Source organism: Condylura cristata, unplaced genomic scaffold (genome assembly GCF_000260355.1).
Source record: "Condylura cristata isolate star-nosed mole 26May11 unplaced genomic scaffold, ConCri1.0 scaffold00017, whole genome shotgun sequence".
Classification (NCBI taxonomy): Eukaryota; Metazoa; Chordata; class Mammalia; order Eulipotyphla; family Talpidae; genus Condylura; species Condylura cristata.
The window spans coordinates 42,022,724-42,046,806 of record NW_004567118.1 but is presented as its reverse complement, the minus strand read 5'-3'; the positions used below and the strand labels follow the sequence as shown (position 1 = coordinate 42,046,806).

The 24,083-nt window shown below is 36.8% G+C and overlaps 1 protein-coding gene across 4 annotated transcripts in view; it reads right to left on the bottom strand.

Moving 5' to 3' along the window:
- Positions 1-24,083, bottom strand: part of CDC14B (cell division cycle 14B) — a 98,340-nt gene that overhangs the window by 17,196 nt on the left and 57,061 nt on the right. For all 4 annotated transcript variants that reach the window (XM_012726673.1, XM_012726672.1, XM_004684909.2 and 1 more), the window contains exons 5-12: positions 14,658-14,734; positions 11,910-11,976; positions 9,446-9,508; positions 6,938-7,025; positions 6,467-6,697; positions 1,275-1,413; positions 958-1,117; positions 157-254 (exon numbers count right to left, since the gene is read on the bottom strand). In XM_012726673.1, coding sequence (XP_012582127.1) covers positions 157-254; positions 958-1,117; positions 1,275-1,413; positions 6,467-6,697; positions 6,938-7,025; positions 9,446-9,508; positions 11,910-11,976; positions 14,658-14,734 — 923 coding nt within the window. The remainder of the gene's footprint in view (positions 1-156; positions 255-957; positions 1,118-1,274; positions 1,414-6,466; positions 6,698-6,937; positions 7,026-9,445; positions 9,509-11,909; positions 11,977-14,657; positions 14,735-24,083) is intronic.

The following is a 24,083-nucleotide window of genomic DNA, read 5'->3' as shown; positions in this document are numbered from 1 at the left end:
CTCAGCAATATCCCTAGATTTTTAAGTAACAGAAAACCATTTCTATATGGAATAATGGGCACATAACTATGGAGCAAAATGCACAGTAAAAAAATGCTCATGAAAGACCTCATGTAAATATTAAATATAATCGATCACACAAAGGAAACCACTCACGTGAGGGGAATAGCGTTTGTTTTTGACTGTCTTCTGCTTTTCAGAGCACGAAGTCTATCACCTTGAGTCACTCGGTTGATTTCGTCGTCATCGCTGTACTGTGCAAGTAAAAAAATACTGAGCTAATGATTTAAGTTGCATATATTTATTCAGTAAAGCATAGGAACTATATTTATTCACACGTATATAGATGTATATATTTTAGAGTTCTGCTGAACTCTAAATAAATATTTTGCTCCTTTCAAAATAAACCTAGGTCACATTTCAAGATAACTACAAATTGACTTGCACAAGCACAAAACACACTATCACTTGTCATAAAACATACTGATAAGGAAGAGACATAATGGGTTTTCAGTATTGAAAATATTCTTTTAAATTTCACAATTTACTTACCACCACTTAATATAGTACTCCTATCACCCTAAGCTCTTGGCTTTAAAGTTCTCCATTTGAGAAGGACTGATTCCCTAAATCAATTGTCACAAGATAAGAAAAAGTTGGTGGGGTAGAGAGAGAAACTAGGTCAAGCTAAAAAAGTTACTACACATACCTCTTTTTCCACTAGCGCCTAGAATACATTAAAACAAAAACAACTTTTGACTATGGACACATAACCTGCTTCTAAATATTATAAAATAAAAAGGTGCTAAAGAGGGCTTACGTGTAAAAAAAAATGTGTGACGATAATCCCCCAAAATGTGCTTTTATTACTTTTATCTACAATTGTCTCCATGTCCTCAAAGGTTCTCAACAGCATTTAAAGCAATGACAAAAGCATGATGAGGATGGTTCGATTACCAGTTCAGTTTCGTGCTTGTCTTGGTTTTCAATCCCATTAATGGAAATGTCATCAACAGCCAGGAGGAGTTTTGAGACAGCTGCTCTGTGTTTTCCATTCTTCTGACTCTTTAACTTTTGACGAAAATAGTCACCTTCCAACCAGAGGCTTGCCTGTTTCCTACAGTGTTTAAATGATATCAAAATACATCCTTCCAGAAAGATACATGCCAATTTCTCCTACAGCATGATCTATTGTTACTCGTGACTAAGTGTAGTTCCCAATCACTGTCCAGACCCGTGTATTCCCTAAAGAATAACAGAAGCTCTCTACTTACATAACCAAAAATTGTTGCTGAGGCCCAATCACTGAGCCAGGTCTACAGATTCTGACCCAAGCAATGGTCTCAGCTGCTGTCATCCTGTAGTGCTTCATCATGTAGCAGGCTATTAGAGTGCCTGTTCGTCCAAGGCCAGCTAAGAAAAGAAACAAACCAATGAGACCTACCCTCACGGCCTCTCAAATGTTATTGTGCAGACTACTTTTAAAGGTTTTCCATCATTCTGCTTCCCTCAACACAGGTTCTCAAGTTTGAATGTGCACTGCCAACAGCCAGAGTTCTTAAAAATATGGGCTCTCACCACCAAAATTCTAATTTAAATGGTATGTGATGTCGTGTGCACAATTCTGAAATCTCCAAGATGATTCTATGTACAGTTAAGACTGGGCATCACTCTTAGTAAACAGTGTTTTCTACTCTGGTTTTTTCTGTTAACTGTACCATCGCTTTTTGGCAGTGGTATCAAAAACACAGGTTAAAAATCCTGCACTTGGGCCCTCCCTGGTGGCGCAGCTGGTTAATGCACAGCACTAAGAAGCTAAAGCCACTTCAGCATGAGTTCCATTCTCACCCACCCCAGAGGTGATCCACATGGCATGGCAGACCTCTCCTGACCCTCTCACTGTTCCCCTCAGCAGTGTTACTGTCCTCAGTCAGCATCTTCTGCTCCCCACAGTCTCTGGTGAATCCTCTTGCCACCCCTGTACCCCGGTTATGTATGCATAAAAAAATAAATCTTAAAAAAAAAAATCCTGCACTTTCCAATCTATTTTTTTCTCCTCTACTTTCATATTTTTACACAGATTTTTGTAGTTCCGTTGCTCTCCTTTACTCTCATACAGACTTCTATCATAATCTCCTACCACTGTTAATTTTTTTTTAAATATTTATTTATTTATGCATACAGAACCAGGGTACAGGACAGAGGCTCAGGGGCGGTGAGAAGCTTCACCAGAGACAGAGTGGGGAGCAGAACAGGCAGATCGACGAAGTACACTGCTGAGGGGAGCAGCGGGCGGGTCAGGAGAGGTCTGCCGCGCCATGTGGTCACCTCCGGGGCAGGCGGAAATCGAACTCATGCAGAACTGGCTTTAGCTTCTTAGTGCTGTGCTTAACCCGCTGCGCCACCAGGAAGGGCCACCTACCACTGTTAATTTTACAGTCAGGTATATTTAGATGAGACTGACAAACTGGAGGACTCTGAGTAATCAGCCTGCACTCCACATGTTGGTGGGACTCCCCCAATCAGGTGAAGGTGTGCGCAGAACAAAAAGACTGGCCTCCCTGAGCTACAGGAATTCTTCAGCAGAGAGCTTTTGCACTTCCCCATTTGTTCTCCTACCAGAACAAACTAAATCTCTCTCTGACTCTGCCTCTATCACCTCTGGAACATTCTCGTTAGCACAGAATTTGGTACCATGAAATGGCATGTTACTATAACAATATGTAAAAGAGCGGAAGTGGCTTTGGAATTAGGACTGTAAAGTGTGGAAGAGAGTTCTGAAGCACAATAGGGAAAAACCCTATACTGGCCTGAAGGGACTATTGGTGGGGATGTGAATCTAAATTCCCAGGGTTGGTGGTGGTCCTCATGTGCATTCAGATGAAAATGCGGAATCCACTGGAAATTGGGGGGCGGGGGGGGGGGAGGAGAAGAAGTGGAGGGAAAGTATTAGAAAGTGACCAAAAAATAGACTTAATTGTGTGGGACAGTTTTGTGAAAGGTTTATCTTGTAGATGACAGACTTAGTTTGAGGGTATAGTTTGGCTTGTCCCTATTGATGATGGCAAAATGTGAGGAGAGAAAGATGAATTTAAAGAGGAATCTGAAACTAAACATTTAGAAATGCTAGGCCTATCTACACTGCAGAAAGCAAGAAGGCATTTTCTGAAGAGAACATCAAAGGTGTGGTCAGAAATCAAATCCATAAAGAGATTACCCGTACAGTTAATCAGTCATCTCAGCAGAAGCCAAAAATAGTGGTGGGATTACCCCTGCCAACACTTTGCCAGGTTAAGTTAAAGGGGACAGACACAAGACAAAATAAAGGAAGACCTCTGGGTTTCTGGGATTCTAATGGACTGAGAATTGAGGCTTCTAGCTGCAAACATACCTCAAACTTCAAGAAAAGGACAGCAAGATCCAGAATAATGTGTGCTCTGAACTGGTGGGCAAGTGTTCTTAACATGTGTTAGATGTGCTTGGTGTACTGTGTTGTTCAAGTCCTCTATTATTTATCTTCTGTTTCACTGTTCCATTCATTATGGGATACTGTTCCATTCAAAATGGGATACTGAAATTTTCCACTATTACTGTATAAATTTCTCTCTCCCTTTAATTCTGTCAAATTTTCCTTCATATATTTTATTGTTCTAAAGATTTAATTTATGCATACAAGAACTGGGGCATAGGCTAAGGTGTGGGGGGGAGGAGGATTCACCAGAGACAAAGTGGGGACAGAACAAGGAGATGTACTGAAATACACTGCTGAGGGGAGCAGCGGGCCAGACAGCAGAGGTCAGCTGTGCCATGTGGGTCAGCTCCCTGGCAGGCTGGCTGGGGACTGAACTGCTCCAGTGGTGGGCAACAGCCTGGTAGTGCTGTCTTTTAACCCCTGCACTACCAAGGGGGCCCCCATCCTTCATATATTATAAAGGTTGGCTAGTAGGCACGTAAATGTTTGTAAGTATCATCTTGCTGTGCTGAATCTTCTGTTACTGTATAATGCCCCCTTTTTGTCCTGTGTAATTTTTCTTAAAAGTGTATTTTTGAAGAGCACAAAGCAAAGGTGCATGGGTGAACTGGTGTTGGGAATTATACAGGGACTATACCTGTGGGGAGAAAGCATACACTGCTCAATAAGGAAGGGTGATGTAAAATACATGAAAATAAAAATAATGAAGTCTAATTTTGTCTGTTATTAGTGTAATCACCTCTGCTCCCTTTTGGTTACTATTTACATGAAACCTTTCTCCCTATCTTTTTACTTTCAACCTATTTGTCCTTGTTTCTAAACTAAATCTCTTTTAGATACCAAAGACTGGATTATTATTTTTAAATCACTTAGCAATCTCACCTTTTGACTGGAGAATTTACAACTGAGGTTACAACAATGCCAGCCTTTCCCAGAGACCCTGTTTCTTCATAAAGCTTTGCATGACTGTCCAGTATCCTTTAGTTCACACTACTATTTCTTACAAGGCAGACCCTATGGTAGCAAATTTCCCTCCAATTTTAGCTATCTGGGACTGTCTTAATTCCTCATTTTTCAGAGACACTTTCGCTGGACATAAGATCTGTGACTGATGGCACAGGGGTGAATTGGTGGTAGGAAGCCCAGAGGGATTACAACTGAGATGGGAAAAGGTATAAAATGATGTAAAAATAAGCTATTAGTTTTTTTTAATTAATATAAAAAAATATCTGTGACTGACTGTTACTTTCCTTCAGCAGTGGATTCATCAGCCCATTGCCTGCTGGTCTCCAGGTATCTAATGAGAAATCTGCTAATAACTGTATTTGTATATAGTAAAGCTGATTTTGTCTTAATGCTTTTAAGATTCTCTTGAACTCTGATTTTAGACTGATTAATCATAATATGCCATGTTGTAAGTCTCTAAATTTGCCCTGATTGCAGTTCTCTGATGTTACAATTCATATCTTTTGTCATATTTTGGAAAGGTTCAGCCATTACTTCAAATAATCTCTTTGCTACCTTTTCTTCCTTCTCCCACTCAGAATTCCCCCAACCCACACACAATGGTCCCATTTATGGTGTCCCAGAGGTGAATGAGGCTAAGTACACTTTTCAGCCTTTTTACTTTCGGTTCCTCAGAATTGATCAGGTAAATGGTCCCATCTTAAAGTTTGCAGAATCTATTTTCTGCTTGCTTGAATTTCTCCAGTAAACTTTTCATTTCAGTCATTATATATTTCAGAATTTCTTTTTGATGGCCTTTTTTGTGTTTTCTATGTCTCTATTGATATTTTCATTTTTTTCAGTTTTCTTGACTGTCCACATTTTCTCTTAGCTCCTTGTGTATCACTATATGGTTGTTTTAATGTCTTTGTATAGTAAGTTAACCATTTAGTCTTTTTTCAGGGACAGTTTCTGTTTATTCCTTCTTGTTCCCGTGAATGAGCTCTACTTTGTTTCCTGTCTTATGATGTTTTTGGCGAAAACTGGACAATTTAATAATATGGTAACCTAGGAGACTAGATTTTGGCTATACTCTAAGTTTGCAATTTTTGTTTTTTTTCTGCAATGTTACATTTTTCATAACAAAAATATGTTCCTTGTCTTCTTAATTATCCAAGAAAAGGAGAAAAGCTAAATGGGTCCTAGCACATTTACATAATGTACATACATTGCATTTAGTCAACAAATATTTATTAAGTGATAGTCACTGTTCCAACTGTAGAAAGATTAGCAACTTAATAGAATATAAGGCCACAAAGCTCTTGGGAGTGTGTTCTGGTCATTGACATAGGCTAAAACCTACTAACCAGTAGGCAGTGAATAGATATTTGATGACTAAATGAATGCATTTTAACATGGTAAAATTTGGAGTTACCTATGAATCCAATTTAATTTGCTATACTTTTCATAGGAAACTAGATTCTTAAAAAGATTCTTTATATATTACTGCTATTTAATATCAATCATACCTCAAGTGATTTTAATAAAAAGGCTTGCAAGAAAATAAAAGGCATTCTTTTAAAAACCAACACAGCTCACATGTCCTTTGCAGCAACATGGATGGAGCTGGAAGGGATCATGCTTAGTGAAATAAGCTAGAAAGAAAAGGAAAAATACCAGATGGTTTCACTCATAGCAGGAGTATAACGGGCCAGGTGAGGAAATAATAATAATAATGAATAGTTATATATCAGAGACAATTTATGGGGGTGGAATGGGGAATGGGATCAAAAAACAGTTGGGGGAGGGAAATGCACTGGACCATGGTGATGGCACATGGGTGATTTGGTGATGGGAAGCCCAAGGGGATTACAACTGAGGTAACTGAGATGGAAAAAACGCACAAAATGATGTAAAAATAAACTATTATATTACTTTTAAAAAACCAACACAGTTTAGTAGTCCTGGCATAAAGTTAAATGAGCATGGTTATGTTTGTACATATCTACATACATGTCCTCTGTTTTTTAACCGACCCAGGAAACATACCTTTACAATGTACTGCAATAGCACCCTCGGCATTCTCACAAATATTCAGAAATTCTCGGAGTATGGCATCACTGGGGGTGCTGCCATCCGCAAAGAAAAGGTCATAGTGATCGAAACCAGCATTCGTAAAGCGTTTGGCATCATACATCCTCTTATTCAGACGAATAATGGTAGTAACATTGTGATGCTTAAAATATGAAATATAGGTCTCAGGAGAATGTTGGTGGTAACCTACATAAAGAAATTCACCAGATATTGTAAAAGCAGAAAGAAAACAACAGGTAACCATTTCACCTGTAACTGGGTAAAAACAGTTTCTGGACTGGGGACTGAATATCAATTTGATTGTATCTGTAAAAAAGTTCATTAAAAAAGTTAAAATCCAGGCAACAATAACAAGCTAAAATGACCAAGTTTACCTAAATAATTAACAATCAACAAAACCATGCTGGTTTCATATTTTAGACATACCGCTTTCAAGCTTTGTTCTTGAGTGAGGCCCACAAAAGGCAATAAATAGATCTGGTATTATCCAATTAAAATCTCCATTTTCTGCTTTCTGTAAAGAGAAGACCAGCACAAACTCAATTTTTGGACTCAATTTCCTCCCTACTCTTCTCTTCAATATTGACTGCCCATAGAACTTCAAATCCACTTGTATTAATATAAAGTTGCTTTTAAATGACTGTGAGAAAGAGCCTGGAATTTGAACTACTATGAATATTTCCAGGGAACCATTAGTTAATGTCTCCTGGCTCTAAGCACTTTATTTCAAAACCTTCCTTTCTTTTGTCACAGATGAATCATAGTCTTTTAACTTTTTTTTTTTTTTTTTTTTTTTGGCGAGGGTAGTCAGCCTTCAGAAAGTACAGCTGACTATTACTATTTAAAAAATAACTAAGGGTCCTCCCTAGTGGCGTAATGATTATTTCATCTGAGTAAATTCTCACTTAGTTGCGGCTAATTAGTAAGCAAGTTTTTCTAAACTGAGGGATCTTGAAATCCCCATTTTCCAGAATGATGTATTAGTTCTGATTATGAGCAACATCGACTCCTTGAACAAAGAAAAAACTAAATTCTTAGCTTCTCAATATTTACTTTTTCTTTCTGGAGAGGCATGTCTTATCATTTTGTGAATTATTAAATAAAAGGTCCACCGAAAAAATTTCAGTAAGCCCTCCAAGGAAATTCAAATCACGAGGTACTGAGTGCTCAGGAAAAAAATGAAAATAAATTGAAATTTAAAACACTTATTTCCCGGTAAATCCTTTGAATTGAATTACCAAGCAATTATAAGATAAATACAGTTCAAATTTAACAATAGAAGTGAATAAAGACTTAGGCAGGAAATAGGAGACACCTGACAGTGGAGGAGAGAACTGATGATAAAAACAAGATCAATAGCTCTAAAACTGTCGTCTGTATATGTGTGCCTAACAAGTAAGAAACAGATGGAAAGAAAACCATCAAGGGTCACACAGGTGATCCCAAACCTATTAATTGTCAGTGAGAAAAATATTGAGGCCCTGGTTCAAAGCTAAAAGGCATAAGCAGGAGTGAGGCTATTTTACCAGATGTTCTGATTTTGAAAAGAAACCAGAAATCTGGAGTTTTTAATGAGCAACTTGAGATTAAATTTCATGAAACTGCAGGCATCAATTAGGTGCATCCTGAATGCTAAGAAATTAGAACAGGAAAAAAATGGGTGACACAGTATCAAAAACACTAACCCAAAGTGTCTCACGTTACTATAATGAATTTCATCTGTGAGGTGCCCGTGGTCTAGAGCTGTCAGCGCCCTGCGCCTTAGTGTAGTAAATGACAAGGGTTGGGTGCTCTTGCTACACTACTCCCCAACGCTGCAATTTATGCAATTAGTGAGGGAGCTAATTAGTGCCTATATTATTCCCTAGTGACACAAAATGGTATCACTGTGCGTCAATGAAGGAATAGCAACTGGTGTTTTATTGGTTTTGTTTGCTGAGGAACAGAAAATATATATTATATTCAATATGTTGGTCAATAAATATACATTAGGACTTTAGCAATGCATTACTGTTACAGGAGAAGTAAAGACAGGGTTTGCCTTAATTAACCACACAATATGCTTTTACACCTTTGGTATAAGACAGTAATGACTGATAGTAACGATTAACCCAATTTATCAATAAAACAGTTGTCATACCTAAGAGTTAAAATAAATTACTTTCACTGACTGTGAAAGCACAGTTAGCTTTCAACATATTGCGGCACAGAGGGCTGTCTGGGGAATCACTCATTATTAATGAGATCATTACTCAGGACAACTACAGTACGGTAAGATTCCACAAGTACTCTTGTGGAAAAGGACCTTTAGCATAATATCTTACTGGTTATCTTCTTGGAGGATAAAATAGTAGAAACAAATTATATATTCTTTAAAAAAAAATGCATTGTGTTAAAAAATATAAGAGGGCATCTGTGGTTTTGCCTACCTAACCTTTTTTCTTTTTGGTCTGTATGGTTTGATGAAGCTAACCCCAGCACTCCAGTCGTGGGGGTGACTGGCCAGAGAGAGGAGTGTGGGCCTTCTGCTGAAACCACGAATGCTCTTTTCTGATGAGCAATGCTAACTTCATAGAAACAAGAGGTTATGGTAAATAACAGGGATTTTTCTGAGGGTTAACGTGACGATTTATTCATCTTATTAGATACTATGCATGCTAAGGATTTGGCAAAGATCTTTTCCTTTAATCATTATATGAAAACTCATCAACATTAAAAGAATTTCAACCCCACATTGAAGAAAAATGTCCAGAACAGCTTAAGTACTCTGGAAGTACTTAAGCATCAAATACGGAAATGGCAGCTAAGAAACGGAGATAAGAGGGCAAAAACCACTTTGTACACATCTGAATCGTTCATATTGCAGTGTGCAGGAAATTACTTAAGTAAAATATTAAGAAAACAGTTATTAAAATAATATCCTGCAAAACTTACCTCATAGTATTCATATTCATCAAGATTAAATGAGTTGAAGTTAAGGAAGCCATATAACATTGCCTAAAATCCAAATGAAATTTTTTAAGAACAAAGATGCAAATAAGGTAACAATTCCCAATCCCACCCACTAATAATAAAAATCACGAAGTGTCCCACAGAAAAGCACTACTATATACAGAGTGTGTTCCATTAAATCCTTTTAAAAGGAGGTAGGTTAAATCCATTAAATGCTTCCATTGTCTGGAAAATTAGTTATCAACAAGTTACTATAATGAGATTTGATTTTTTTTTTACTGGCTTTGACAATCATCCTATGCTATACAGCTAAATAATCAAGACTTTAATGTAATCTACTAACTTATTAGAACAGTTCACCACTCAGGCTTCAAATAAAAAATATACAACCTAATGGTCCCTAAATTAATAAAGAGTAAAGGAACTATAGATTGGTTAGTTTATTCCAAATAAATCCCACATACTTCATAAATGTTTCACTTTCAAATTCTTCTGAATTTGAGATTCAGAATTAAGAAATTCTTAAAAGAGGTTAATATTCTTTACACTAAAGCTAGCCCAGAAAAAAAATTCATGAAAAAAAAAGTAAATTTTCTGCTTTATCCTGTGGCCTTGCTGTGAGCAGCAGTGGGCAGAGCATACTAATCAAAATAAACAGTATTTTCTAAGGCAAGGACAAGCTGGCTACCTCAGAGAAGTGTTCTCCCTGCCCACTGATCACTGAGCAAACAGAATGTAAGTAAGAATTCATGGTCAACAAGTTATTTTTCAAAAGGAATGCTCTATAAACCTAGTTTTTAAAATTTAAACTACTTAAGTATGATTGAAAAATAAAGTATCAAACCAAAGAAGTCCATAATTTATGAAATATTTAAACTAGTCTTAAGGCCAAATCCAAGATGAATTTTATTTCTTTGAATTCAAATTGCACAGTATCTGTCAACAGATTAGGGCTAGAGAAAGTCCTAACAGATTGATGTTAAGCTGTAGCTAACACACAATTTCCAGTCTCCTCTGACTTCATAAGGATAGCTTACTAGCAGTATCTAAAATTAAAGACAATTACATTTATAAATGTTTTATATATGTAATAATAAAAATCAGTCACAAAAAAATGTTTACACTGTTGACTCGAATAAAACTAAACACAGAATGGAAAAAAGCAATTTTTATCTATAATACTCACTCATTAGACTTTGGATATAGTATCTTGATTTTAAAAAATATATTAAGCCCAAAAACTAACAATAGAAACTATAGAATGTTATAGTAGGTCATTTCAAGGTTCTCAAAATTTTTCTTCTTTTCTCAAAGGTGGTTGTGTGGACATAACGTGCCAACCTTCATTAGCAGTACCTTGGGCACCATCTGACAGAGACTATAACTACAACTGGATTGGGGGAGGGGGCAGGGGTGTCATTATACCCTGTGTCTGTGGCCGGTACCTGCCTAAAATCAGACTTTTGATGGAGCTGGCCCAGGGCCTATGGCACTATCTCAATTAGCTCCACACATTACAGTCATTGAACTCAAACCCAAAAACATTAAGTTCTGAACCTCACTGCCCAATATGTGGAAAAACAGCTTACTAATTAATTTTTGAATCTGTGTAATAATTAGTCCTCTCACTTTGATCCATAGCATTTCTATAAAAAATTCTCAAAAAGTTACAAATTTCAGTAAACCTTTTCTTTTGCCTCTGAAAATATGTCACATATAAAACAAGATATTTAAGATTTATTTGATACATGACCCAATTTACAATTCTATATTTTTGTTGTTGCTGACATTTAAGAAGTACGTATACCTGAGGGAGTAAGAGTTATAACCAGGGTCTGCTGCGCCATGTCACCCCAGGGGGCCCGGATCACTTGGAATATGACATCGAGGCTGTCCCCTGGAGTCAAGACAGCAAGCAGTCCTGCTTATAAAACACAAGTTATTTTAAAATAGCCTTGAAAGGGCAGTAGTGATGCTACTTAGTTTTATAAAAACCTAGTAACAAACCAGTAGACTTTTCAAATTCTGCTGAACTAGACATTGAATACTTAAAAAGATACAAAATTGAAGTGTTTGATAGCTACCAAGTTGTAGAAATGTCTGTTATAAATAGTATTTGTGGGATTCTGATCCATAAAATACATAAATCAAAGAGAACTTGGAAACCAGTAATCTAGTTACCTTTTTTGTTTTCCTTTGAAATCACAACACACTCAAAACCAGTTTGAGATTTAGAACCCAATTCCATAAATGGGCCTTGTTGCTGGACTTTCCCCTTCTACTATGCAGAGAACACTTTAAGAGTCAACCATGTTTTGGGTTGGGGTCACTCTAACACTAATGGGGAAATGCTCACACACATCTTGGAAGATCTTAGGGAAGTCTTCCCAGGACGGTACTTCAAGTTCTTGAGCACAACACTGGCAACATCCAATGAGTCACTTACCTTCTTCACTGCATGAAAACAGTCAAGAAGCGTAATGTAGAAATTGCAGCTCCCATAGGCAGCATCTCTGAAATCCCAAAAGCATTGAAATCCATAGCTTAGTTAATTTAATCTTCTATAGTACACTTAATTCAAGATAAATCTGCCTGGAAATTAAAATTTAATACACACTTAGAACCCAAGCACCCCCCCCCCAAAAAGGAAAAGAAATCCCACATTTAGTTTTTAAATAAAGGATAATAAGTCACAGTTGTAAATTTCATACTGCTTTATATCAATAACGACCACTTCCTTAAGCTCAAATGGTCTCGTGAAATCATTTTTTGATTTTGATGGCTGAGCTCCACAAGTTCCTTTTTGAGTTCAATTAATCAATAATCTGTAGACCTATCACAAAGGACAAAAGAACTTTGTCTTCAAACTGGAAAATGTCATGTTAAAATATTTACCAGAAGAAACTGCTACTTATTGTGTATCTATCTCCCAGTAGAAAAATGTATTGGGAAAATGTAAGGTCATAATTAGTAAAATTTTTAAAAAAAGCATTTGTTCCTCTCATCATACTTTCACAATTTTTAACCTAAAGTGGGTAACTTCCTTCTGATTCTTAAAGAACAGTAAAAGCATTTGAGATACGAGTCAACCACCTTTAGCAAAATCATTCTATACTTCAAAATGTATTTCTGTTATAAACAATTTCACCCAACTTTGCATCAACATCTACCATTAGTCATACTGAGAATCTCTTAAACTCAATTCTTTGTCCAGAAAAATAGGCACTTCACTCGTACCTGCTTTTTCCTAGCTACCTTGAGTTTTTTATAAAGTGAAATTTTTTAGTTAAGCGAGATAAAAATTTAATTATGACAATGCTCATCATGCCAAACAATTAAGCGTATCTGAATGAACACACTAATTTTTTCCCGAGGTAGAAACAGGTTGACACTGGAGCCATCTTCAATTGCCAGCCTTATTTGGATTTTCACAGTGTTGTATTGCTTTAAAAATTAAAGTACACATTTAAAAATTTTAATTCTCTCACAAATCTTAGAATACATACTATTAAACATACTAACAACAAGGAAATTAAGAGTAACCCATTCAGCTAAAAGAGTTTTAGGAATTACAGAATTGGCTCCAAGTATGGAGATGCATTATAGCATACCTTATTTGTTCTCTAAGCTTTTGAATATAAAAATTTGCTTTCCTAAAAGTGGAAAAAATCTCTAGCCAACCTAGAAGATAGTGATTTAAAAAATATATATATTACCAATTTTCAGGAAGGAGAAATGCAAAATGACCCACAGCAATAGTGTCTCCTGGGTAAGCAGCATCAGTATCACCAGAGGTCAGAAACCCCAGTTCTCAGGCTCTATCACAGCCCTACTGAGTCAGAAGAAGTTCTAGGAGTAGAGCCAGGTAATTTTTGTTCTAACAGATATTCAAGGTCATAGTGATTGATGTATGCTCAAACTTAAGAAAAACACAAATAATTGCTTTGTAGAAATATTTTTTTCCTGGAATAAAAGAACATTTTGTATTGATGTTCAGGTGAAAAGAAGATGCAGTCTGGCATAGGGCTAAGATCAAACTGTCAGTGGGAAAAGGGTAAATTCTCAAAAAGCATCCCAATGTTTTTAACCAAGTCTCCTCACTTAGCTGGTAATTCTTTTCCAATCAAGTTAAAGGCCTGTGACTTCATTTTTGCAGTATCTTGATGCATTTATTCTGTGAGTAATTTTTTGAAAATTTACTGATGAGGGTTGAGCCCTACTCTTATCCATGATGGTACTACAAGCTTTGGCCTAGGCCTGGGTGAAGTTCTTCTTTTATACATCATACTATTTGAATAGACAACAAAAATCTTTCTTCACTGGTTCATATTTGTTTCATTAACACCTCCAACTTGAAACCCACCTACACCTCTTTCCTCTACCCAAGCAATTAAGCTGCTTCAAAATGAAGAGCAAAGGCTATAAATCGGGATATGTGAGCCTGTGGGGGGCAAGGTAGGAGGGGTTGTGATTAAGATCATTTAACAAACTTGGAAACACAGATGAGAATCAATGAAGGCATACTGCTTGGAAACTGCAAAACAATCTGAAGCCCTAGTTTAAAAAATAACAGCTTTCACAGCAGTTCATATTCACAATAGCCAGGAGGCACAAATTACCCCAAGTATCCATCAAAAGGACAAAAGACAAATAATGGTATATTCATAGAATGGAATGCTACAAAGACAATGAAAAAGGGTGAACTAGTGATACTTGGTACAACAACATAGATAAATCCGAAAAGCTAGGTCCCACCCAGATTTCCATAACTCATACATGATACTATTTAGAGGAAGCTCAAAGGGAAGAAAAACTAACTGCTGGTGGTAGAAGCACAGCACTAGGGACCTGAGGTGAAAGGAATGTTCAGGGGTACCAAGGAGGAAAAGACTATTGCATTTTTTTTTTCCAAAGTATGATCAAGCTTTATTAATTCTGACTGGCTTACCTTCCAATTAGAAATCTAGTTCCAGGGAAAAGTAAAATGCTAAACATCCTACAATGCTCTGCACAGCCCCTCTGAACAAAATGCCAATGGAGTCACTACTGAGTTACCTAGGTACTAACACCTACACTCCCATAAAACTGTCATCCTAAATTGACTATTCATACGGTCTTTTTCCAGAAACATACACCAAGATACTTGAGACAAGGACCTGATTAAATGAATCTACCACATAATTTTTATATTTACCTGAAAGGAATATAGGATGTATCTCCAAACATTAATATTCTATATGCTTCTTCTGGAGACCTCCCCAAGTATATAACCTACATTTGAAAAGAGAAGACAACAATTTACTTTTAAATGAAGACATGGTGTTATCACTGTTAAGTTCTGCACAATTTCTGGCCAATAAACTGAGTTGGTCCTCCAACTTTCCCAGGAAGGCTGAGTCACCATCAACAGCCTGTCAGTGAATTCCTTTTTTGTCTAAATCTGCCGTAGCTGATTTCCACTGCATGCAACAAGAGTCCTGCCCCACAACTTTTCACAACAATGTTTTGTAGTAAGTACATTTTAAAAATAGATTTGCTAAATCAAGATGTTACACTGAACACATATTTTACTAATCTCCTTACCCCAAATTCACTGGAGTGATGGTAAGGAAGTGTGTGTTGGGGGTGGGTGGGTGGGATGAGGAGGGCAGGGACACAAAAGCAGAGCTAACATGTTTGTGAGTTCCATTCACTTAGATTTAACTACTTATCATCACACTATACAGGTTTCCTATGGAACTGTGTGTGTTTGTTGTTCTCATCTGCTTCTTTTATCTTCAAAACTATGTCATGTGTCAAATGTCATCTGGAGAACATATATGTGTGTTTAAAAGATTTATTTATTCATTCATACAGAACTGCTGAGGTACAGGCCAGAAATGCAGAGGATGAGAGGATTTACCAGGGACAGTGTGGGGAGCAGAAGAGGCAGATCTAGGACGTACACTGTTGAGGGGAGCAGCGGGCGGGTCAGGAGAGGTCTGTCCCGCCATGTGGTCACCTCTGGGGCAAGAGGGGATCGAACTCATGCAGAAGTGGCTTAAGCTTCTTAGTGCAGTGCTTTAACCCACTGCGCCACCAGGGAGGGCCACATAATATATATTTTTAAGAAGATTTATTTATTTATGCATATAGAACTGGGGTACAGGCCAGAGGTGCAGGGGCATGAGAGTTTTCACCAGAGACAATGGAGAGCAGAACAGGCCGACTGGCGAGTACACTGCTGAGAGCAGCAGTGGGCAGGTGAGGAGGTCTGCCGAGCCATGTGGATCACCTCCGGGACCGGGATCAAACTCGTGCTGAAGTGGCTTTAGCTTCTTACTGCTGTGCTTTAACCCACTGCGCCACCAGGGAGGGCCCGAGAACATATATTCTTTAGCAACTGAGATTCATAGTTGGTATATTTGGCATTTACTAAAGTTTATCTGTCCAGGCATTTATTTTTTGTTTGTCTACACAACTATTAGCCTTTAGGTATCTTCTATCAATAGTTATACACACTGCTTTGCTGTCTTCTCTTTTCTGATGTTGGAAAAGTTTTTGTGTCTTCTCTCCTCCATCTTATAAGTAACCTACTTGTTTTAGAAAACTGGGAGTTCAATTTCACCAACAACTCTCTAAAAATGTCATAGCCCACCTACAATTAAGTTTGCTTGGGACTTTCTAACCCTCACATTTTAACTTTAAAGAGTCAATTTGAAATTTTTTATCTCTTATACACACACACACACACAAGCTATTTCTTCAAACAAAATGCTGGACATTTCCAAAGTGAGGACACATGTCTTATGTGTCTTATGTTTCACCCTAACTCTTACTTCATATAATATATATGAACTCCAAAGTTTAACTCATGGAATGTAACTTTATTTGTATTAATTAGGAAATTTTAAAGTGAATGATTATAAAAAGTTGGTATAAATATTAAAATCACTGAATAAAAAACATTACAGAAATCAAAGATCCAACAAGGATCTTTAAAATGTAAAGAAGATCATACACTAAAACTAACAGTAAGAGTTGATTCAGCTTTTAAAGGGTATTTGATAGAACTGAAATTTTTCTTTTTTAAGATTCATAAATGGAAATTTTTCTTAGTGTTTAGCCACTTGTTATTCAATATTTCACCCCATTTACTCTAAAAAGAATATAAAACTATAATAACTATACAGAACCCCAAAATAAAGGAAAATCTTGTTATATAGTATCAAACAAATGTAAGTGTATTACTGAGTTATCATGAATTAACCATAAAAGTGACCTATAATCTCATTCAACATATTATATTTGTCTATACATTACTTACATATTTTAAGCAACAACCCATCAATTGACTTTCTATTTCATTCCTCTATTTCTGGGAGAAATAGCATAGTTAATGAAAAATTAGAAATCATTTTTAAATGCAACCTTCCCCCTCTAAAATTTTTTAATGTTTTTCAGTCTCCAACATGTTTCCTTTCTAAGACTTACTAGATAAAAATCAGTGAGTTTTTTTTTCATTCTATTTTAGAATCCCCTAGCAGATCCCCTTCAAAAAAAATACTCCTAAGCCAATTATAAATCTCAAGAACAATAAGGATTAAAAAATTGAAGTTTTGACTCATTTATAAATAAGGGAAAATATAAATAAAATATATGACATTCAGGGAATTATTTAATTCTTCCCATGAAGACCTCACAAACTTCCTTAAACACCAAATTAAAGATAATTCCTCTCCTTCTCAATATTAAGGTTCTCTGGTTTATTTAATTATTATATTACAGTGATGTCTCCTTCTTCCAAAAATAGTGTATAATACATGAAATAATTGTAAGTTATCCTCAGAACACAAGTTCAACTGAAATAGAAGAATGTAACAATTTTTTTCCTATGGGGAAACAGTACTGTAATGCTTAAAGATGAACTTTTTTTTTTTTTTTCAAAGATTTTATCCATTTATTCGTACAGAACTGGGGTACAGGCCAGAGATGCGGAGGGTGAGAGGATTCACCAGAGACAGAGCGGGGAGCAGAACAGGCAGATCGATGAAGTACACTGCTGAGGGGAGCAGCGGGCGGGTCAGGAGAGGTCTGCCACGCCATGTGGTCGCCTCCGGGGCAGGCGGGGATCGAACTCATGCGGAAGTGGCTTTAGTTTCTCAGTGCAGTGCTTTAACCCGCTGCACCACCAGGGAGGGCCAAGATGAACTTTTAAAAAAATGTAATTTTTAAATCCAAACAGAATGCCTCTAAACAAATATTAAGTGTGATGTGAAAAAATTGAAGGAAATTTAGAGATTAAGAATAAGTCTATTTATAGATAATGCTGGGCTTCAATGTTTTATTCCTTCCCAAATTCTTAAGGTGGGTGGGTAACCCCTAAAGCAATGGTAATAGTAGGTGAGGTGTCTGGGAGGCTCTTAGTTACACTAAGGGTGGATCCCACAGGTATGTGATTAGCGTCTTGTAAAAGAGGATCTAGAGAGATTTCCTTGTAAGCATCTTCCAAGTAAGGATATGAGCGTCCACACCCTAGACAAAGTCCTCATCTGATCAAGCTGGCATCTAATCTCATTCCCAACCTCTAGAACTGTGATGAATAAACTTCTGGGTTGTTTGTAAGTTATCCAGTCTCTGGTATTTTACTGAAGCCAGCCCAAATATGTATTTGCTAGCAATCCATAATTTTCATTTTCATATTTACTCATCTTCCCTCATCAACGGGCCTTCTCAAATGAAATTATTCCAAAAATATAACTTAAGAATCCAGTAATAGCTTCCAAATTATGACCCATTACTATATTCTTGGAAATTTGAGGCCTAAAGAGTTTCTCAAATTGTTTTGGTATATTTCCTGAATAGACACACACACATGCACACGCATAAATATGCACTCACTCTAATTTCATGCAGCCTCCAAACCCAGAAAACAAATGATAAACAAAAGAGATATTAAATAGCTGCAGCCAGCTTCCAGAGCAGCCCCAATGATTCTCATGTTCTGCTATATCCACCTCTGTGCTGTGCTCCAGATAAAGCAGGCTGTCCTTTTCAGACAGCACTGCAGCAGTCTTCTGCCACTACCAGCACTCCTTGCCAGGCATGCCCCTGAGTCATCTCAGCAGCAGACCCACCAGCCCCAGTGAAGTCCTAAGATGACCTCATTAAGGAGATGCAAAAGCTAACTCACCAAAGTCAGCTACTCAGGACATCTTCCCCACAGACAGAGTGAAAGTTAACTGGCTTAAGTTAGTAAGTAGTGAGGAAATTTGTGAGGCTACAAGATAATATAGTAGCACAATGCACACGAGAAAGGAAACGATCATTTCATTTTGTTAACGGAGGTAAGTATAAAACATATGACAACTGCAAAGGTAAAAAGCCCAATGGTTTAGGAAACACCTTGTCACTCTCCAAGGTGAAGCAGCATTGTGTCTGAAGGAGCCAATAGCAATCTCAGAGGAAGTAGAAAACACTGGGATAGAAAACACTTGAAGTTTGCAGTGCTTTTCAAAGTCCTAACACAAGGTTCTTTTTTTTTGGGGGGGGGGGGAACTGAGTAACAGCTGATCCAATGCTAAGAGCCACCACCCCCATTTTTTTAATCATCATCTGCCTGCCCAGGCCCTGTGAGAACAGTTGATCTTGAGTCGCTGATTTAAGTTTCAAAAACTGGGAAGGGCTGTATTAGTAATGAATGAATCAGTGGAAACAAGATCACAACTTAATTATTTACACTTTCAATCCTGACAATTCACCTTTCAAATAATAAAACCCAATTAGATCTAAGTTTATTTCTACTTATATAGACTATCTGGAAGCTGAAACTGTATACTGAGTCTTTGGTATAGTTTAAGAAAACAAAACATTATATAAGTCATCGTGACTGACTTATGAATAACAAAAGGTATTTAAATCCCAACAAATGTGGCAGCCTGATAAAACCAGTAAACTATTTTCAAAGCTCTTCATTAACAAATGTCACTATGCTTGCAGTATTTATTTTCACCTTATATTACAGTCTTTCTTATGTCAACAACATAAATGATCTTTCTTTTTAAGATTTATTTATATAGGCACACAAGAAATGGGGTATGATAGGCCAGAGTGGGGGAGAAGAGAGGATTCACCAGAGACAGAGTAGGGAACAGAACAGACAGATTGGCTGAAATATACTGCTGAAGGGAGCAGTGGGCAGGTCAGGAGAGGTCTGCTACATCAAGTGAGTCACCTCCCTGGCAGGGGATCAAAGTAGTGCTGCAGTGGCTGTGACAGCTTCATGGTGCTGTGCTTTAACCCCTTGTGCCACCAGAGAGGGCCCTTAATGGATCTTTCTTTAAAAAAAAAATTCACTCTTTCCAGACTAACATGAAATGTGTATGAATCAATGACTCAACTGGAAATACATTTAATAATCCAACTGCTGAATAAAAAAAGACAAACGGAAAAAACTACACAATAATTTTCTATTTTCTATGACAAATTGAGAAAAAAGCCACCCACCTTCACAGCTCTGCATAAATGTTAGTTAATAAAAAGCCTAAAACACCTTAAAAAACAAAACAAAACCTTATAAACCCAAATGTACATCCATGGAAGCACGGGTTAGCACAAAGTAATCTGTCATACAGTGACGTATCAGACAGTCAGAAAAGGAAGTGCTAAGGCAGGCTCCAACAAGGATGAACCTTGAAAACAATGTGCTGAGTGAGAGAAGCCAGATGCAAAAGAGCACATGCTATGTTTCCATTTATATGGAACAGCCATCCATGCGACAGAAAGCAGATTTGTGGTTGTCAAGAGCTGGTAGGGTGCCTGAAATGGAGACTCTACTAGGGACTAGTTTTCCACTGACAATGACAAAAAAGTTCTGGAAGTAGATAGTGGCAGTGATTGCATTTTATTATGTATGTATTTAGTGCCACTGAACTGTATACTTTAAAATAGTAATTTCTGCTTTATGGATATTTTATTATAATAAACAAAAGAAAAAACCCAAATGGTCTTATATTTCAATTGCTCTAAATCCTCAATCAGTTATATACATCTAGATATAAATGTAGTACTCACTTATGTATAAGTCTGTGCACTTCTATAATATATACATCTATAAACAATATATACTTATAGATCAATTTATGATAACTGAGGTACAAATGAGCGTCTCTTTAGGTAAAGGGAGAAGTCTGGAGCAGTAAATGCCTAGCTCATTTACCAGATAGCGAGTTAAGTCTGCGTGACCTACAACAGCACGTGGATAGACTGTGTGAGTACTTAAGGACAAAGCAAAAATCTTGATTATTTAAAATGAAACCTCCTAATTGTTAAACAGTGGCAAGAACAAACTACTTTTTGTAAAATTACTCTGTGGGCTACAAAAACTTGGTAGGCTACAACTTCCTGACCTGTGGCTTTAAATGTTCATCCATTATCACATTGCTCATTACTGATGGCAGAGGGCTTACTGCTCAGGCCTTATTTATAGACAAGACATTCTACCCAAAATAAGTACTGTAACAAGGATGGGATCCAAAATTCCAGAAAGCTTAGCAGATCTGCAATGAAAGAATATACAATGGTCAGAGGCCCGTTTTTCTTTATTCCTTTCCAAAGTTAACACCAGCTAATACTACAGAAAATGGAGTCTCTGTCAGGTTTGCCAGAGTAAAAGGGGCAGTAAAGCTGTGACGAGCTGTCATGACTGTAGCCAGCCACGTCCCCCACAGGGCCTGTCACCACGTCAGGGCCCACCTCTGACTGTGGTCCTCTGCTCTCTCCCCTTTCCAGCTCCAGCACACATCACCATAGCTGGGCTTGGCTGCGACCTACCGCGGCCTCGTTGCTGTGTGATCGGCCTTTCACAGACGCCCTTTTCCCAGGAATGGGTGTTTACAAAGACTTTGATCTGGACTATCAGTTGCCCCACCTAGACTGCAACTTGCTGAACAGGATTCCTACCCACTACTTCCAGACCCACTACCCTTTGGCTTCTCTCATCTGACCTTCCCATCTGATCCCTTCACACCTTAATACAGCATTGACTATAACTGAATCAGTTGAAAAGTGAACCATATGTTCAAAATATCATTAACTAGCAAATTAAGTCCTGAACTATTATCATAGCTACCAAAACAATGTCAGATTCAATCCCATTTAGGATTCCACTTACAGAGTACTAGATTAATACATACCTAAAATTTAATTAGTGTCATAATTTTAAATGTTTATATGGGAAGCTATGGTTAAAGCTTTAAAAACAATTAGTGATAGTTTTTATAACTTTCTAATGTTCCTTTATTTCACTCTTTAAATGAAGGACAGAATTGTTCTGTTTTCAGAGCTTACATCAAAACATCACAGATGATTTTCCATATTTCTGATGTTTTATTACTATTAGATTTTAAACTCTATGAAAACCGGTATACTCGTATTTTAAAAATATTTCTATCAAGAGGTATCCTTGGTGTCTGAGGGGTTAAAGTCTCAGCACTATCAAGCTATTACTAGCCAGTGAGACATGAGTTCAATGCTAGGCCAGGGAGCAGACCCACATGGCACAGCAGACCTCACCTGCTGCTCCCCTCAGCAGTATATCTCAGTATATCTTCCTGTTCTGCTCCCCACTTTGTCTCTGATGAATCTTCTCACCCCCTTCACCTCTGGCCTAAATCCCAGTTCCTGTATGCGTAACTAAATAAAGATAAATCTTTAAAAACAATTTCTATCAATCTCCACTAAATGTTGTAAGTTATTCTGGCTATTAAATAAATTCATATAGTTTAACTTTTAAAAATTACTATATTATTCTTCAAGTAACAATAGTTTTCAGTGTTGTATATAACTTGGGGATACAGGTTAACAGCTTTTCAATGTTGTAACACACTTAATGAGTGTACCATTTATTGTGCATACAGAATGTTTTAAACAAAGAAAAAAGTTTAAAGCAATGGTGAATTTCCTATCTTTAGCCCTCAAAAGTACATTTAACCTACAAAAGAGCTAATGTGGGAAAATATAATAAATGCTGAGGCAGTAAAATGTAAACATAGTTGAATATCGCTAAGACAGAATGGTAAATTTTTCTTATTTTTTAATATAAAAACCAGACTTTAAAGTGTAACAATAACACACAGAACCAGGGAAAAGCAAATGACATTTAATGAATACTTAATTTGTTCCAGATATTTTCCCAAAATAGAAATTAAAAACTAGCTCAGTCTGAATCTAACCCCCTAAACTCTACCCACTACTACACTGACCTCTTTCAATATATAGTTGCAAAGCAACTATTTCTACCTATTGGTGTATTAACCTTCATTATAAAGTATACACATACAAATTTTTTAAAGGATAGTGAATTATGTCTAAGATTAATTTTTCTATAGTAACAATACTTAAACTATACTCACTAGAAAATTTAAAAGAACTAACAGTTAATGTGACTGATAAGCTTTATTTTTGGAAATCTTGATTTAAAATTCAGGCTTAAGTTCACCTATTTCAATTCTTGATTTTAATATATGCTATATCTAAAAGATCCTTTATTTACCACAACATATAAATGTGAATGCAGTGATGATTTCAATCATTTTTAATCCCATCAAACAATGATTTACATTGAGTTAGTAAATTTCAAACTTCCCAAATGCTATTAAAAACTAATGGGATAAAATATATAGGAGAAAAAATAGGCAAAACACTTCATCACATAAATATCTGAAACATTTTTTGAGTAATGTGTCCAGAAACAAGGAAAACAAAGGAGAATATAAACAGCTGGGACTACATCAAACTAAAAAGTTTCTGTACAGCAAGAGACTGAAACCAAAAAAAGAGAAAAGGCCCTACTACTAAATAGGAAAAAATATATTTGTATACCACAACAAAAACAAAGCCAACAACCTAATCAAAAAATAGGCAGAAAGTACTTCTCCAAAGAAGTGCAAACAGCCAACAGATATATTAAAAAATGTTCAACACGACGTATCAATGAAATACAAATTTAAAACCACAATGAGATACAACCTCATGCTTGTGAGATGACCCATATATAATTAAAAAAAAACACACACACACAAAGTAAGAAATATGGTCAGGATATGGTGAAGGAACCCTCTTATGCTGCTGGTGGGAATGCAAACTGGTCCAACCACTGTGGTAAGCACTGTAAAAACACTAGAAACAAATCGACCATGTTACCCAGCATTTCCACTCCTAGGAATCTACCCAAAGGACACAAAACCACTAATTTGGAAAAAAATAAACAAAACCCCTACACTCCTATGTTTTCCTGCACCACTACCTATAATGGCCAAGATATGGAAACAACCTAAATGCCCCGAAACAGATGATTGGATCAATAAGATATGACATGCACACGATGGAATACTACTCAGTAATCAAAAAAGATAAAACTCTTTTGGGGGGCAACATGGATGGAGCTGGATGATTCTAAACTAAGTGAGCCAAAAAAGGAGAAAGAGAAATAACGATGGTTTCAGTTATCTGTAGATCTAGAGAAACCAAACAAATGGAAAGGAAAAAATAATAAAACTTGCAAGCTGAGGCCTCCCTGGTGGCACAGGGATTAGAGTCTCAGTGTTATCAATCTATTGCCAGCCACTGCGGCATGAGTTAG